The sequence below is a fragment of the Carettochelys insculpta genome, chromosome 5 (genome assembly GCF_033958435.1).
Source record: "Carettochelys insculpta isolate YL-2023 chromosome 5, ASM3395843v1, whole genome shotgun sequence".
Lineage (NCBI taxonomy): Eukaryota > Metazoa > Chordata > Testudines > Carettochelyidae > Carettochelys > Carettochelys insculpta.
This window is the reverse complement of record NC_134141.1, coordinates 87,911,250-87,929,927: the sequence shown is the minus strand read 5'-3', so window position 1 is coordinate 87,929,927 and position 18,678 is coordinate 87,911,250. Positions and strand designations below refer to the sequence as shown.

The window sequence follows — 18,678 nt, the reverse complement described above, 5'->3', positions numbered from 1 at the left end:
AAGAAACATCCACCCTTTTACACAAATATGTGAAGAATCCCGGTGGACTCGGAAAAACTTAACAGATCCTAGTCTCCTTCCTGAGGTTCTGGGCTGTCAAATACAGAAATGAAAGTCTCACTCCTTGCTAATGCTGGCAAGTCAAGAACTTGTTGACCCTTTGCAGTATGGTGTTCTCTCCCTCAAGCAAACTGAATGCTTCTCATGGTAGGCAGAATCCATATCAATCCAGAGATTAACTCAGAATATGTGATTTACCACATTCTTGAGTGATTCTGAGGAACCACAGAGCAGGTGGTATCAGTCATGTTGGACGTTGGTGTCACGGAGGAGTTTAGAAGCCCTGAGGTTTAGCCTGTTGATGCTGGTTCAAAAGATGTGTTGTGCCACCCAATTTTATCTTGGACTTCAGGACGTTTAACACAGTGTAACAATTTGATGCCTATCCAATACAACAAGTCAGTGAAATCCTCAGTCACCTCAAGAAGGCTAAATACATAACACTTGGTTTAACAAAAGGTATTGTCTACTACTTTCTGATCCAGACTCAGAAGAAAAGGCAGGTTTTGCCATGTTCCTAGGGATTTGCATTTTATGCCCATAGCCTGCTATTTGTATGTGGTTCTGAACACTTTCAGAGGTTTACAGACCAAGTTCTGTGCCTCCGCTGGCAGATTGCAGCAGCCTATTTAGAGAACATAGTTATTTTAATACACATTGGCATGCTGTTCCATCTGGTTCCAATGACCTCTGTGCTACTTTCATTAACAGAAGGTGGACTTACAGCAAATCCAAAAAAAAGTCAATATGAAATGCAGGAAACCCAGTATTTGGAGTATCACATACTCAAATAGTTCAACCCCTAGAAGATAAGATTAAAGCCCTGATGAGGACCCTGTTTACAATAAGGAAACAGGAAGGGCTTTGCAAGGTTTGGCTGGCTATTTCTCTAGGTTCTTGACCACTTTGCAAACCTTGAACCGACACTGACAGGCTTTATGAAGCCACTGCACGCAGAGCAGTCCAGTGGACAACAGACTGTGATGAAACCCTTATTAAGTTAGAGTATCCTGGCTCAGCAGCCTGAACTTCAGTGTCTGGGTTTCTCGCTTCAGTTGTTACTGTGAATTGTTGGTTTGGGAGCAGTGTCACAAATCTTTCAGTATCTTATACAATACATAATTCAGAAGCTGCAGTCACTAGAGGGTAGATTCTTCATCATCATCAAGCAAAAATGTATGACCATCAAATAGGTTGTAGAGCATGACATTATTCTCTTTTAGGGTCTTCCTTTGACCTAATAATGGACCGTCCACCCTGTGAGTGGTTTTAGTTGATTGGCAGTAATCGTTGCATTACTCATTGTTATTTGGCACTGTAACCGTATGCCTTTTATGTGTTATACCAATGTACACAGCACTAGAATGCAGATGTCTTTTTCCCAGGATGGAAGGGAGAGTCTAGAAAGAGAATGGGCACTTGGGATTTATCACTGATAACATTTGTACCCATTTTATAAGGTTATTCAGAGTCTGCACTGCAGTCCTGTGTATTTGTCTCAGTCATCAAATGGTAAAGAAGCATTAATTAACAAAAATGATGGCTTCCTACAAAAGGTGTTAGGTTCTGCCCACCAAGAAGGCCCATTGAAACTAAATGAATAGTCTCGGAGAGGTAGCCATGTTAGTCTGTACCAAACAAAATAGCAGTCAAATAGCACTTCAAAGACTAACAGAATAATTTATTAAGTGATGGGCTTTTGTGGGGCAGACCCACTTCTTCAGATTTGTAAATAGTGCTGAAAATGAACTGGCATGATGAATATATAACAGAGCAATAGACAACAAAAAACATGAAATGAAAACTGACAAATCAGATGTGGGGGCAAAGGGTAGGGTGAAGATGACTTACTGCAAGTGTCTATTAAATTAAGTGACTTGCCTGAGATGACAATGACTATCAAAGATGGGGAAGCTCTCTCTCTAATGCGTAAGGTAATTGCTATCTTTATTAAGGCCAAGGTTCTAAGTGTCAGATTTGAGAATAAATTCCAGGTTGGATGTCTCCCTTTGTAATCTGGTGTTAAAGTCTCTTTGTTGTAGGACACAGATTCTTGGGTCTTTCATGCTATGGCCTACTCCATTGAAATGCTCACTGATAGGTTTATGTGTATTCAGATTCCTAATGTCTTTTTTGTGTCCATTCACTGAAGAATGAAGGGACACAAATCAGACATTTAAGAAGTGGGTCTGCCCCATGAAAGTTCATCACCAAATAAGTTAGTCTTTCAAGTGCTACATGACTGCTTGTTTGTTTTGTGAAACTAAATGAGTCACTGTCAAACATCAAAGAACAAAGATGCTATGCACCGATAGTGTAACACTGTTCCAAAAAGCGAAAACATTATTCTGGGATGTATAAGCAGGAGTATTGTAAGCAGTACACAAGAAGTAATTCTTCCACTCTATTCTGTGTTCATTAGGCCTCAACTGGAGTATTGTGTCCGTTTTGGGCACTACATTTCAGGAAAGATATGGACAAATTGGAAAAAGTCCAGAGAAGAGCAACAAAAATAATTAAAGGTCTAGGAAACATGACCTATGAAGAAAGATTGAAAGAGCTGAGTTTGTTTAGTCTGGAAAAGAGAAGACTGGGGGGATTTAAAAACAGCTTTCAGATACCTAAAAGGTTGTTTAAAGGAGGATAGGACAAGAAGCAATGGGCTGAAATTGCAGCAAGGGAGGTTTAGGTTGGACATAAGGAAAACCATCCTAACTCTCAGAGAGGTTAACCGCTGGAATAAATTACTTAGGGAGGTTGTGGACTGTCCATCACAGGCAATTTTTAAGAGCAGGTTAGATATCCATCTATTATGGATAGTCTAAATATCACTTGGTCCTGGCATGAGTGCAGGGAACTGGATTTGATGACCTCTCCAAATTCCTGCCAATTTTATGATTCTATGAATTCATCCCATCAGCTTGAACTTGGTGAGGGAAGGGAGAGGACATAAAAATCCTTAAATCTTTCAAAAGGAGAAAAACTATATGCTGTCTGGACTCTGAGGAGCAAGGAATGCTAAGCATGAGATCAACAGTGCTTGGCCTGGTTTAGTCCTGAAGGACAAATAGACCTTGCTTATTATAGAAGATTTTGTTACCTTTGGAAACATAAGAGCGTAGCTCATTTGTGTGGATGTTTACCTGCCTCAGTCTTGCGAATAACTGCAATTTCTTTTTCTTAATAAGTCTTTAGACAATGTGTGATAGGATTGGCTACAAACACTATCTTTGATGTTAAATATGAATTTTAAGTGACTTGGGGTAAGTGACTGGTCCTTTGGAATTGGAAATCGCCTGAGTGTTGTGATTTTTGGTGTAAGGGACCATCAGTCACAAAGGCAGACTTACCTGGGTAGTGAGATAGATGGATAAAAATGCTTCACTGAAGTTAGGAGCATATTGTATCTGTAATGAAGAAGACTCTTTCTAATTAAGGCCATTAAAGAAAATTAGAGCCTTAGGCTTCAGAGGGAAATCATTTATTTAGAAAACTGAGTTGTTGGGCTTTGTGCAGTAATGTTTTTCAGCACCATTTTATTATTGCACACATACAAGAGCTGGGTTGATAGAAAACATAATGTTTCCATCAGTATTCTGAATGATCTATTAACAAAGTGTTTCTCAGTAGAATTCAGTCCTGTAGCATATAATTCATGGATGTACAAAATGTTGCCCATTATTATCTCAAGGATCATTTGTCTGTGTATAACAAGCATATTAATGTCTCGTCAAATCAAAATTGTACGTGCCATTGCTAGGTGCTTCATCCCAAGACAGATAGAGCATTCTATCAACTAATAAAGAGAAGTATACAGTATCAAAATGTGCCTTTTAACCACTGGCCCAGAGGAGAAATATGAAACTATAAATGAGTTAAAATGTCTGCAGGAAAATGTTGATAGGTAAGTATGTAGCATTACACCTTGCTTGCAGATTCAGAAATTGAGTCTGAGAAACTGTACTGGCCTTTTGAAGTACTGGGAGGGCATTGATTAACATGGTACAGTATTAAAAACTTTCAGTAGATAGATTAGATAGAACTAGAGAAATCTGTTCTCTGTTTTCTAGGCCATGTGGACACTAGAGAGCTAATGACTCTCTTTTTCTGAAAATTTTCAAAATTAATAAATGCACATTTTCACGCAAAGTGGGCTTTTTCAAACTACAAGAACCCTTAATTATCAGTTATCAGAAATTGCAACGAAGGGAAATATTATATAAACAATTTGGGTAAAGAATTTTATTCTAATTTTTACAAAAATATTTTTACCGTTTTAATCCAAAGCGTTAATAAGTATATTTCAACAGAAGTCTTTTTCAGATGTGAGTGTTAATGCAAGGAGGCAGTAGCGTCTTGTAATTCTTCATGGTGTCACTTAATTGTGTATTTTATAGCTGACATTTATTTCTACAGGTGACTGAGCTGGAGTGTGTGAGCAGTCAAGCAAATGCAGTCCATACACATAAAACAGAATTAAACCAGACAATACAGGAATTAGAATCCACGCTGAAGAAGAAAGAAGAGGTAATTGCTAATGTTATTCATAACATTTTGAAGTGGCTTTAAAATAATTATATTTATAACAGTTTGTAATGTTAATTTTAAATCTATTTGTGAGCACAAAGTTCATTTTTGCGTGGGCCAGAGTAAGAAGAATCAATTTTTTAGCCTTTTGGGGGGCTAATTATATTATATTATATGATATTTTTTATCTGTTGTCAATCACAACTATTGTTTGGATTTTAGCTTATCTGAGCCAAAAATCTGTATTTTTTCCTCCTCACTCTTTCTAATTACCTTTCTATGCAAAAGGCAGCATGTACTGAAGCATGTGACGTTTCTTTCACAGCTACAGTCAAAATGAAGCACTGTGAATGCCATTTATAGACAAGCAATGTCAGCGCAAGTATTTATTTTCTAAAGCAGCTGTACACACTGCTGTCCTTTCCTTGGGTAGTGAGTTCATGGTGAGAAACAGACCAATCTTAATGAGTTAAGATTATTTTAATGTGTCTGATTTTGCACGTCTTGAGGTCCCTACCCCTTTAGTACAAATTCCACCCCGTACTCTGTGCTTCTTACTGTGCCTGCAGCCCGGGTCTGGGCCTGCAGCAGGAGGGTGTAGGGAATTTGAGAAACCACCTGTGCTGGCCCAAAGTGAAGAGCACCTGACCCCAGAAGGGATAGGTAACTGTCCCTATATTGAAGGGTGAGGAAAAGACGGAGAAGGGAGCTGACTATGGTGGGAAGTGGCTTTTTTTGGCTCCCCCATTACCAGAGGTTCTGTGACTAACAGTATATAGAAAGAGAGGCATTGCCATATTGGATCAAACCAGTAGTCTATTTTGTCGAGTATCTTGTCTCCAGAAGGGGCAAGCACCACATGTTGTTGTAGACCAGGGTTTCCCAACCTATGAGCCGGGACCCAAACATGGATTGCCGTTACCTTTCACAAGGGTCACGGCAGGCAGCTCCGCAGATAACTGTTAAGAAGCCATTCACACTGAAGAGGTACTCAACTTCTCAATTGGATTAACAGCCATCAGGCAGTTAAGACAATCAATTAAACTGAGAACCATTTCAGCTGCAGGGCAGAGAACTGCATATCTGAGGAGCAGCACCCAGCTCAGGTGGGGTGGGGGCCTGAGTCCAAGGTTGGGAGAGAGGGCAGAGCTGATTGTCTCCCTGGTGTCCAGCCTCTGCAGGAGATGGGGTCCCACAGACCCCAGCAGTGTTCCCACAGCTGGCGCTGCCAGCCGGGGCTTTGCACCCCAGCTGTGGGGGGTTTGAGGTTCCCCCAGCATCCGGGCGACTGGCACAGCTGGCCGGAGTACCACACCTCAGTTTACTTCCAGCTGCAGGGGTCTCTGTGCTTCCCCTACCTTCCTCCAGCCTGTGGGTGACTCCTTGCCCCAGAGTGTGACTCCCCGAACCCCCACCTAGCCCCTGAGTGTGACTCCCCAAGCCCCTGATTGAGGTGCTTAAGCCAGGGGGAACAGTTTGGGGATGAGTGTCTTTCTACCACCACAAATCTGATTTAACTATAGTAAATATAGTAACCGAGAGAAAGCTGCGCTAGTCTATATACTATCAAAACAAAAAAGCAGTAAAGTAGCACTTTAAAGACTAACAAAATAATTTATTAGGTGGTGAGCTTTTGTGGGACAGACCCACTTCTTCAGACCATAGCCATACCAGTATTACCAAAAGTCTGTTCTGGTCTGGCTATGGTCTGAAGAAGTGGGTCTGTCCCACGAAAGCTCACCTCATAAATTATTTTGTTAGTCTTTAAAGTGCTACTTGACTGCTTTTTTGTTTTGATAGTAAATATAGTGTTATTATTTTATTGATATATTTCCCCTTTTCTATGAAATAACTATTATGAATATGTAAACATGAGGGCAGCACAATTCTATATTCTTGCCTCAGGTGCAAAATTAGCTAGTTACAACACTGCTTTTCCACCCCCTCCTCCCTGCCCCCGTTTTTGAATTGCCATGGGTCACCAGATCTTCCTGAATTGTTGAAATGGGTCCCCGTCTGGAAAAGGTTGGGAACTGCTGCAGTGCAAGAAACGCTGATGCTGGCAGTTAAGAAACAAGGGCAAATTTTGTTAGAGTTCAGCTTGTGCCCTGAGATGTGGGAGTGCATGTTGTTTTCTTTGTTTTTTCTGTTGTTTTTAATCCTTACTCTCCTGTAAGTCTGTGTATTCTTGTTCTCCATGTAATTATCATCTCTGATTCCTGCAGAGCTCTTGGCATCAGTGATGTCTTGTGGCAAATTGGTGAAAAGGGTAATTGTGCATTGTGCATAGAGGGGAACATGTATCAGTTTTAAAGTCACTGCCATTTGATTTCACTGACAAGTTGCTTGTTCTTGTATCATGAGAGTGATCGAATAGAAATATCTGATCTATTCTCTCTATACTATTTATTTTGTGTACCTGTATCATCATCATCATCCCCTTACTCCCTTTTCTCCATACTGAAGGCACTCTTCTAATCAGTTTCTCATTATGTGACAGCCAGTGGTCAAAACTTTGTGTTCAGCCACTGTCCCCTTTGCTACTACTGGCTTCATCCTTTGCTAAAGTTACAGGAAGCAGTTCCCAGCTGAAGTCTAGATTCCTCTCTTGAAAAGGAGTACATTAATGTATAATGAAATATGTTTTTAAAAAATACAGACCTGGACTGAGTATTTAATTACCATTACCCTCAATTTTCCAGAAAAAATATTCCAGCCTTGCTGAGGCTGAGGGGTGAGAGAAACTCCACAAAGCTTCCACTTTGATGGCAGAATACACTGTTAACATGTTACACTTTTCAAGAAGGAATTGCAGATTTTTTTGATATGTGAATGTATAATGTGCAGATAACTAAATTACAGAAGTTGCTGAGTCCATATTATTCGTGGTTTTCCCCATAAGCCCACATACAAGAAGTGTCAAGCTAAGCAGCTTCTCCATGTAAATTTTGGTATAACTGGAATAATTTGTCTGGAACAGAAAAAGTAACTTATATGCACCAAGTTAAGCTCTAGTAATACAGGCACTCCTTGGACTAGCAACACAAGGAAGATTTCTGAATTTTCTGAAAATTGCGTCATACTGTAATACACGCCATTGTGAGACCAAGCATCATACATTTGAAACCAGTGATCATTAAGTCCAATCAGTGTCAATTCAGAAATGTCATGAGTGCCGTTCACCTGAAATCAAACGTCGTGAAGGCAAGGATTGCCTGAATGTTGTTGAAAGGATTGTTTTTCCTCCCTCAGGAGATAGAAAGATTGAAACAAGAAATTGATAATGCCAGAGAGCTTCAGGCACAGAGGGATGCTTTGACCCAGAAGCTCCAGGTAAGCTCAGTGTTTTATTTATTTATTTATCGATACATAGTATTTATAATACATACAGTGGGTTTTGTTTTTTTGTGCTGGTACTGGCACCTCAGCAGCCCCACCCAGTGGATTGGCTGAGGGAAGAGGGCAGGGAGCTAGCTGAGTATTGGCACTTTTTTTACAAAAAAGGCATTGTGAATACATAGAATATACATATTTAATACCATATTGCAGACTCAGCAGAAGCTCAGATGTAATTAGTGACTGAACAGTTCTTAGTTCAAGAAATTTAGTATTTATATATAAAATTTATGTAGAGACAGAGGAAGATGAGCAGTAGGCAGACACTTCTGTTTATTCTATGTGCAGTGTATCTGTTTCTGGTCAGATTCACCCAAACTGTCAGAGGTGTAACGCATGTGTCCCTGAATCAGTCTGTACCCCCATGTCCTCCAGAAGGCATTCACACCAAATTGCCATTGGTCCTCTCTTGGTCTATTTGGCCTAACTGCTCAATAGGGGAACAGTTTTACGTTGCAGCTGGAGCTCCATAGAAGCCATTGTAGTGCAAGCTGCTTAGGAAGTGCAGCCCATTAATGAATTCTCTGGCCACATGCCTTCCCTGGCCAACACTGGTCCCATTTTGAGCACTACTTGGCTTCTTTAGGCCTTTCTGGAAGACCTGCTGACACAAACTGTGGTGAATCACCACCAAATTGTGTAAGAAAATTTGATTTTAAAGTGTCCAGATATACAGTTTATCTTTATTCCTTCTTGGTGTGAATAGCTTAACAATTCTTCACATTCTCTCAGGGTTCTCTAAACCCAGGATTTGGGCTGAGGGTCTTGTTGGAGTGTTTGTTTTGTTTGTAAAAAATGTTTTCAAATTTGAATGCCTCAGCAAATTGGAAAATGGAACATGATGTCTTTCATCTCTCAAAATATATTCATTTAAATGTAGCCCTAATATGAAAATTGTGTGTCTGAAGTTCAGTAGTCCTGTGTGAAATGAATTGGTGACGGTATGTTCCTTCAGCTGAAAACCATATGGCAGACTCAGCAGAAGCTCAAATGTTTGGTGACTGAACTATTCTTAATTCAAGAAGAGATGGGCATTAGTAAAGGTCCTGTGTTCAAATACCATCAAAATTTAGGAGCTACAAAAGTCATATATGAATTATGTCTCTTGGTCCCATGTCTAATTCCCAGAACAAGTCCCAACAGATCTAGATTGAAATGTGTACACAAGGCAAGGCAGAGGCTTGCACTGCCCTTTTTTAGAATCATAGAACCAGAGGGTTTGAAGGAACTTCAAAGACCAGCTAATCTAACCCACTGCCAAAGATGCAGAATTTGTTGGGTTACTCTAAACCATTCAAGAATGATGGCTATCAAGACTCCTTTTGAAAATCTACAGTAAAAGAGCTTCCACAACCTCCCTAGGCAGTCTATTCCATTGTCCTACTGTTACCACCATTAGGAAGCCTTTCCTGAGATTTAAAATAAATCTTCTATACTGTAGTTTTATCTAACTGCCTCTTGTCCTACCTTCTGTGGCAAGAGAGGAACTTTTCTCCATCTTTTTAGCACCCTTTCAAATATTGGAAGACTCCTACCATTTCCTCCCTTAATCTCTTTTCCAAAATAAACATACCCAGTTCCTTCAGCCTGTGCTCTGATACCTATATGTATTCTACAGTTTTGATCATCTTTGTCATGTGTCTTTGGATCCTTACCAGTTTCTCTTTATCCTTTCTGTAAATTCGTGACCAAAATGAGACACTACCCCAGCTGAAGACTAACCAGTGCTGAGTAGAATGGTACTATCACCTACCGTGATTTGCATTCTGTGCCTCTATTAATGCAACCTAAAATTGCATTTTTTATTTTTGCAAGAGCATCACATTGCTGACTCACATTGAGGTTGTGATCCATCCACCACGGCTCCCAAATTCATCTCAACAGTGCTGCTACAAAGCCAGTTACCGTCCTTCTCATTTTGTATTTGTGCATTTGTTTTTCTTTCCCTAAGGCTGTGTATACACTACAAAAATCACTTTGAAGTTGCTTACTTTGAAGTACAGCATCTACACACACCCTACTTTGAAACTTCTAAGTAGGGCACTACTCCATTCCCGGGGATGGAGTAAAGACTTCGAACTTGAGCTCCCTACTTCGAAGTTAACTTTTAAGTAAGAGAAAATGTGTGTAGACTCTGATGGCTACTTCAATGTAGTGCTTAACTTCGAAGTTAGTTCCTAGTGTAGAGGCACCCTAAGTGTAGCACCTTCCATTTGTCTTTGTTAAATTTAATTTTGCTTTTATTGCCCAGTTCTCCAGTTTATCAAAATCCCTCTGAATTTTAGTTCTGGCCTGCAAAGTACTGGCCACCCTCTGCTGTAGTTGTGTGTCACCTGCAAATTTGAGCAGTATTCTCATTAAATGTACATCCATGTCATTAATAAAGAATTTAAACAACACTGGAGCCAGAACAGATCCCCCACTTAAGAGCTCCCTCCAATCCAATATCATTCAACTAATAATTATTCTTTATTTATGAATGTTTAAACACTTGTGTAACTGCATAAGGGTAGTTCTGACAAGCCTCCATTTTTACGTCTTACCTATCAGAATGTCATATGGAACTGTAACAAAAGCCTGAGTGAAATTCAGGTGTATTATGTCCACTGCATTCCCCCATCCACCAAACAAACTACCCTGTCAAAGAAGGAAATGAAGCTGGTTTTTGTTCTTAATAACTGCTGGCTGCTAATGATTCTTTATTCTCCAGTTAGTGTTTTAATACACTGCTCTCTAGTAGCTTTCCAGATATCGAAGTCAGGCTGACTGGTCTATAGTTTCCCAGTTCCTCCTTTTCAAGATGGACACTACTTTAACCCTTCTCCCACCTTCTTGGACGTCTCCTGTCATCCATGAGTTTGGAAATATTATTCCCAGTGACTTCCGCTAATACTTTCATTATGCTGTGGTGAATGGCATCAGGCCTGGCTGACTTGAATTCATTCCAATTGGTCAGAAGATCTTCGATGTGTTCTTTCCTGAATATCAGAACACCATGCATTCAAAGCTTTGTTAATAGTTGCAATATGAACTTTACATTTACCTTAAAATATAACAATTTTAATCAAGTGAGAGTTAGAAGTGTGAAAAAGCAAAAGAAAAAAGTGATCATTTTTCTGTTGGGGAAGTATTACATTAACATGGTTCCATGTGTCTATTAATATGGAAGTTAAAATGTTTTTGCCAAAAAATTTCTCTTTCCCTTTAACATTTGCATAAAATAAACAAAAGTGAACTGATCTTACATATAATCTGGACTTTATTATTCAGGGACAGACTTCACCTAATAGGAAGCCAAGTTTTGGTAGAACAAACTGGATATTGCCAGTCTGCAATACACTTGTAAATATGTTAAATAGGAGTAATATGTCAGGTTCAGTATGGTAAATTATTTCTTTCTGATTGTTAGTCTCTAAAAGTATACCAACTTTCCTCCTCTGCTTTCTTATTTAGTGAAAATAAGCTGGTTTGCTTTTAGCTTGGAAACAAAAACCTATAAAAATTTGCCTTTCATAACCTTTTACACTGGATCACATCTGAAAAAAAAATGCTACATTTATACGGAAGATAAATGATATGGCCACTTTTCTGTATTTCATTTTCTTTTTTACTCAAGGTATTCATGTTTGGATAAAAGTATCCTGTAGTTTCAATATTTTTATTCTATTTGATCTTATGGGGAAGTTTCTCTCCTTCCTGTGTTTTATATTTTATGTTCAGCCTCTAAAATGTTTTGAAATACAGCTTGTATAAAAAAGACTATACTGTATAAAGTAGATCACATTGTACTGCATGTCAACTAGATAAAAATCTATTGATGAACAGGAATGACACAGAGACTAATCCATTAATGGTAAGAACTCCAATGGAGAACAGTGTCAAGTAACCTAACACAGTGGAGGGGTAAGTACTGGGAGCCTGATTAGTTAATATTTTCATTAGTAATATAGAGAAGAGATACATAATCAGCCATGATCATATCAGCTCATAGTAAGTATTCCTTTATTAGTTTAGCAGATTCATGATACAGCTTTTAATCAAAATCATATATATTTGTCCTGATCTGTTTACTACATACCTTATATGAAGACCCATAGGCCTATATCATGATGGAAACAAACACTATTTGTTGTTACATTTTTATTCTAAATGAAAAAATTATACAAAAATTAATCAGAATACACATATAGGAGGAGCTCAAAAACACAGGACAGAATGTAGCTGCAGAGGGACCTAGGGAGATCATAAGAGTAAGCCATTTATAACACAAGGAGATTGATTTTTAATAAAAGGTTAAATCTCATACCTACAGATAGGGGAGACACAGCTCTCTAGAAAGCAACCAGTGTGAGAAAGCCCTGTTTGTAATAGTAGATACTAATTAGGAGCTTATGCAAGAAATACTAGTGCTGTTCTTGGAGGTGTGTGTGTAGGAAGGTTGTATGTAAAGCTAGGGAGAATACGTTTTTCATAACTCTTCTGCAACAGGAGCCAGAATCGCATGCGCAGTTCTATTTCTTACAGGTAAAAAGTATACTAATGAAAGGAAGGGGAACAAAATTTTTGGAAGAATTGGAGGAAAATATACGTGAGGAAATATTTGTGGGGTTAACTGTGTATAGTTTAGAAAAGAGAAGACAAGAAGGGGGCATAACTACAGTCTGTAAGTACCCAAAAGATAATTTAATTAAAAGAAAGTTAGTATTCATAGTCTCAGAAGTTATTAGGACAAGGAGCAAGGGCATGGTAAGGAAATGAATGTTTATGCTAGATGTTAGTTCAAAGTTCCTGGCTTTTTAAGAGCAGTTGGAGAGTGGACTGTCGGCATTTAGACCTGGATGAGGTACATATTTCTTGTCGTTTTCCTGAAAACTCTCTTTCATAGTGGAAGGTATATTATATAAACCCTCCATGGGCTGTTTTAAAAGGTATTTAAATAGCTGAAATTTAAAATAGAGATGTGCGAATACCAATAGGTAAAGCTAAGATTTAGTCATAGGTATTTTTAGTAAAAGTCATAGACAGGTCACAGGCAGTGCCCACACATTCACGGTTGTCACCTGTCTAGTGCCAAAACTTGGGGAAGGGGTCTGCAGGGGCCTGAGTACTCTTTGGGGGCAGAGGGTTACTGGGGCTGGAAGAGGCTCCCCACCCAGATCCTGGGAAGCTGCAATTTCTAGCTCCCAGCTTCACGTGTTATCTCTGTTCCTCCCCAAGTCCCAGTTCTGCTGCTCCCATTGCCGGGCAGTTCTTATGGGTGGAGGTGGCCTGAGAACCTAGGAGCTGAGCCCCACCCAAGTAAGCACTGCCCTGCACCCCATCCCCCAGACCTGAGCACCAGCACAGCCAAACTCCTGCTGCTGGGGGCCAGAGGGATCGGACACTGCCCCAGAAGCGGCTGGTGTGGCCCTCAAGCCAGGCACACCGGTCGCTGCAGAAGTCATGGAGGTCACGGAACATCTTGGAATCTGTGGCTTCGTGGCCTCCATGACAAACAAGGAGCCTTACAGTAAGGTACACAAAACCCAGATGAGGCTCATGTTAACTTGTCAGGAGCTCAAGGACAATGCCAATTTGCATAAAATGGAATTTATTGTAGCTGCCCCCTCTCTTTAGTACTTGTCCATGCCCTCCCCACCAGGCCCTGTGCTCACTCCAGCCCTGTCCCCAAGCCCCCACCCTCCTCTTCCTGCCCCATCTTTCCCCCCTTCTCATTAGCTCCCCCACACCTCTTCCCTGCCTCCTCCCTTCATTGTGCCCCCTCTCAGATCATCCCTTGCCCTCCCTAAGCTTCCTGAATACTGCAAATTAGCTGTTTGGTCAGCAGGGCTACCCGTGGACAAGAGGCACAGAGGGAGAGGAGGGACAGAAGGGGAACTTGGCTGCCCTCCACCCATTAATTTCCCCTCCTCTCCCCCCATGCACGCTCTAGTCCCAGAGTAAGGGTCAGCAGCTGTGTCCTAGTGTAATTCTCCTTGAGCTTCCTTTGACATATGGACACATTTGTCTCCTCTGCTATCAAAAATAAAATGGAGAGAGAAAGCTCTGAGCTGCAATTCATTTGCAAATCTGACTCCATCAGCCAGGGTTTAAACAGACTGTGAGTGGCTGGCCCCTTACAAAAGCAGCTTCTCTGATGCAAGTTCACACTTCCCACATTAGAATCTGACAATGGGCCACAACCCCCTCCCCCACCCCGGCCCCCGACTGTTCTGGCTTGTTTTTTCTCCTCTCTTGATGTATACTACTGAGAATGGGCCATTTCCACCCTGACTGGAAAGACCTTGTCTGCTCTGGCCCTCCCTTTTACTGGGACCCCACTCTTCTGAGGGGTGTATGGGGGTCCAGGGAGGGATAGCACCTGTGGTGTGGGGACTTGTCATGTCTCTTCGGGGCAGTTCATGCACCTTTGGTCCCCACCTGGCATGCAGCTCTCACCTTTAGTTCCAAGAAGCTGTAGCATGCAGCGGCCACACCCTGGTAAACTGCCTTGACAGGCGGACTAAACCAGGTGAGGGTAGCTGGCAGGTCTGAAACCTGAGGTGAGATAGGGAATTGCCTATCCTAGTATGCAAAGTCAGCCCCGGTGGGGGATGAGATCAACAGCAAGATCCAACAACCAGGAAGGCGGTTCTACAAAGCTCTGTGGAGAGTGAAAGACATGACAAGGCACCAAAGATGGCACTGCAGCCTAGGAGGTCCCAGCCATGACGACTTTTCGTACCACTGGAACCAGGCTTCTGAGGTCGAGAGAGTGGAACTGCCCCTGTGCAACGGCTTTTCCACTTTAAACATTCTCCTGCACAGGTTCTTTGCACATTTTCATCACTTCTGTCTACCTCAAAGTTCTACAGCGATGGCAGAGGGGCAAAGCGACAGGTGGAGGTGACCACTGGGAGTCATAGCTCCAAACCTGCATGTAGGCGGCCTGTGGACTTTGGTCGCTTGACTCTGACCCCAGGATGACAGAGGAGTTCGGTAGCATCCCAGGCAACTGAGCAGGCCTTTTTAGGAACAGCACTGCTCACCCTCAAAATGAGGGAGGGGACTAGAAAAGGTGTCCCAAAATTGCTTGTTCCAACCAAAATGGCCAGCATGCTGCAGCTGGCAGTTTTACCCTCACGGCAGTCGTAGAACAGTGAAAAGAAAGATATTTGCAGCATGGCACGTTCGCACCCTCTTGGACAGAGAGAATGCTATGAGGCCTGATAGAAGAACGGCCCTCGTAGCAACAGAACTGGCACATTATAACATTGACATAGCCGCCCTGAGCAAGACCAGACTGGCAGAGGAAGGATCCATCTGTGAACCAAAAGGAGGTTACACCTTCTTTTGGAAAGGCAGGCCAGAAAATGAAGACAGAATCCACGGAGTGGGACTTGCCATCAAGACATCACTTCTGCACCAGCTTCCTGACCTACCAACTTGCATCAGTGAGTGTCTGATCAAGCTCCACTTCCCCCTCAACACCTCTCGCCATGTTACAGTCATCAGCGCTTATGCCTCCACACTGACTAGCAGTTTCTATGAGGACCTTGACCATCTTGTGAAAGCAACTCCTCCTAGTGACAAGCTTCTCCTGTTGGGTGACTTCAACGCCAGGGTCGGCAAGGACTGTAGGGCCTGGAAAGGGGTGCTGGGGCATCATGATGTTGGTAACATGAATGCCAACTGCCGCCTTCTGCTGAGCTTGTGTGCAGAAAACGACCTGACCTGACGATTACCACCACTCTCTTCAGGCAAGCTGATAAATACAAAACCACATGGATGCACCCAAGATCAAAACAGTGGCACCTGATCAGTCGCAGGTGCGACATTCAAGATGTTAAAATCACCAGGGCCATGCGGGTAGCTGTGTCCTGGACTGATCAGAGACTTGTCAGGTGTATGAGGTTAACGAATCTTCATAGACTTGTCAGATCAGTCCTTATGCCGTACATCGCACCGCAAGAAGCTCAAGGTTGTCAGACCCTTCTTTAACATTGGGAAGAGGCAACATATTGTCATCGTGAGAAATTCGCAGCCTGCCTTGACAAAGTGCTGTTGTCCCATGGACCTCAGACTGGAGACCCAACACAAAAGTGGAACAGTTCAAAACCCTGGTGATGGAGTCAGCCAAGTCAACATTAAGACTGAAGTTCACCAAGACTGGTTTGATGAGAATGACAAAGCCACCATAAAGATCTTAGAGGAAAAACAGAACGCATTTCTGTTATGGCAAAACGATCAGTCCTCAATCTCCAAACATGATCGTTTCAAACACCTTCAGAGCCAGGTGCAACAGCACTTTACAAAATGCAGGATGAGCGGTGGGAGAGTAAAGCTGATGAAGTCCAATACTACGCTGACACCAAGAACTCCAAGATGTTGTTCAGTGCTATCAAAGCTATATATGGACCTTCAAAGCCAAGTACTACACCTCTCCTGTCTGCAGATGGCATGACCCTTCTGAGGGAGAAGAACAGCATCAATAATAGGTGGAGAGAGCACTTCAGCAACCTTCTCAACAGACCATCCATTGTCAACCCTGTGGCCTTAGACCAGATCCCTCAGAAACCCACAATAGACAGTCTTGACCTGCCCCCTACAGTGGATGAGGTCAAAAAGGCAATCAGCCAGACCAGCTCTGGCAAAGCCCCTGGGATGGATGGTATCCCTGCTGAAATTTTCAAAGTGGCAGGACCAGTGTCACTTGAAGCCTTTCACAACATCCTGATCAGCATCTGGGAAGAAGACATGCCCCAAGACTTTAAGGATGCCACAATCATCTCGCTCTTCAAGAACAAGGGCAACAAAGCTGACTGTGGAAATTACTGGGGCATCTCCCTTCTCTGTACTGCTGGGAAGATTGTGGCTGCAGTCATCCTCAACCATGTGATCACCAGCATCTCGGAGGAGAACCTACCAGATGCACAGTGTGGTTTTTGCCCAGGCCGCAGCACCATTGACATGATCTTTCCTGTTTGTCAGGTCCAGGAAAAGTGCATAGAGCAGAACTTGGATCCGTATGCTGTCTTTATAGACCTGACCAAGGCGTTTGACACCGTCAACAGAGAAGCCCTGTGGATTATCTTGTCAAAACTTGGCTGCCTGAGAAGATTCGTTAACCTCATACACCTGTTCCACGATGACATGACTGGCTTTGCTCTTTCAAATGCTGAGTCCTCGGATCCATTTGAGGTATCCAGTGGTGTGAAGCAAGGGTGCCTCCTGGCCCCAGTGTTGTTCAACCTCTTTTTCACGTGCGTCCTCAGCCACGCAGTTAGGGACCTGGACCATGGAATCTACATAAAATACACACTTGATAGGTCACTTTTCGACCTTCGTCGACTGAATGCTAAAACCAAGACGCTTGAGAGGCTCATCCTTGAAGCCCTTTTTGCTGACGACGGTGCACTTATGGCACACAAGGAATCTGATCTCCAGCTCATCATCAACAAGTTTGCTGATGCCACTCGCCTCTTTGGTTTGACCATCAGCCTAGGAAAGACCAAGGTACTGTTTCAGCCTGCTCCAGGATCTGCTGCTCTCCCTGCTTCAATCTTCTTTGAAGGAACAGAGTTAAAAACAGTAGAGGAGTTCAAGTACCTTGGCAGTTGATAGCCAATGATGGCTCCCTGGACAAAGAAATCAAAGCCAGAATCTGCCAGGCCAGCCGGGCACTAGGATGTCTGAGAGTGCAAGTGCTGAATCAGCACAATATCTGACAGGCCACTAAACTGAAAGCGTACAAGGCTGTGGTCCTGACCAGTCTCCTGTATGGCTGTGAAACCTGGACCTTGTACAGAAAACATATAAAACTGCTGGAGCACTTCCACACATGCAGCCTAAGGTCAATACTGTACATTCAATGGCAGGACAGAGTTACAAACCTGGAAGTCCTGGACAGAACAGGAACCACAAGCATCGAAGCCATGATTCTGAAAGCCCAGCTTCACTGGACAGGGCACGTCATATGAATGGAGAAGTCAAGAATCCCTAAGCAACTCCTCTATGATGAACTCTCCTAGGGCAAAAGGAATCAAGGTAGGCCTCACAAGAGATATAAAGACTGCGTGAAGGCTGACATTGCTCATGCTGGTTTAAAACCAGATCAGCTAGAGCAGCATGCAAAAGACCAAACAGGCTGGCATGCTCTCATACGACATGCGTATGACAACTTTGAAGAGCAGTGATGCGTACACCTCATTGATGCTCGTGAGAGGAAGAAAGCAACAGCAGCAGTCGCACCAACAGAGCCAGAACAATTCTCTTGCACCCACTGTGAACGCCCATGCCATTCAAAGCTTGGACTCCTCAGTCACATCCAAGTCCACAACCAATGAGCCTGTGCAATCTCAAGACATCATCATCGGATGCGATGGACTACCTACTGCATACTCTTCTGAACCCCGCCCCCCACTCATGCATCGGATGAAGCAGGTCTTTGCCCATGAAACCTTATGCTCCAAAATATCTGTTAGTCTATAAGGTGCCACAGGACTTCCATTGTTATATTGGAACAACTTCTGTATATGGCAGCTCAGGAACGGTACTTAAGAAACACTCAGGAACAGAAATAAGATCTGAAGCATATCTTTCAGTAAAGCTAAAGATGTACTTAATGTGTTGTTGTTTTAAAATTCTTATGGTTAATTTGACCTTGATGTTTGTCTGTACAGGTCAGTGTGTAGTGTGAAATAGCTTATGCCGTGC

General features: G+C 42.3%; 1 protein-coding gene across 1 annotated transcript in view; it reads left to right on the top strand.

Annotated features, from left to right (window-relative positions):
- Window positions 1-18,678, top strand: part of HOMER1 (homer scaffold protein 1) — a 123,224-nt gene that overhangs the window by 100,822 nt on the left and 3,724 nt on the right. Inside the window, exons 7-8 of the mRNA XM_074995464.1 lie at window positions 4,477-4,587; window positions 7,840-7,920. Of these exons, the coding sequence (XP_074851565.1) occupies window positions 4,477-4,587; window positions 7,840-7,920 (192 nt within the window). The remainder of the gene's footprint in view (window positions 1-4,476; window positions 4,588-7,839; window positions 7,921-18,678) is intronic.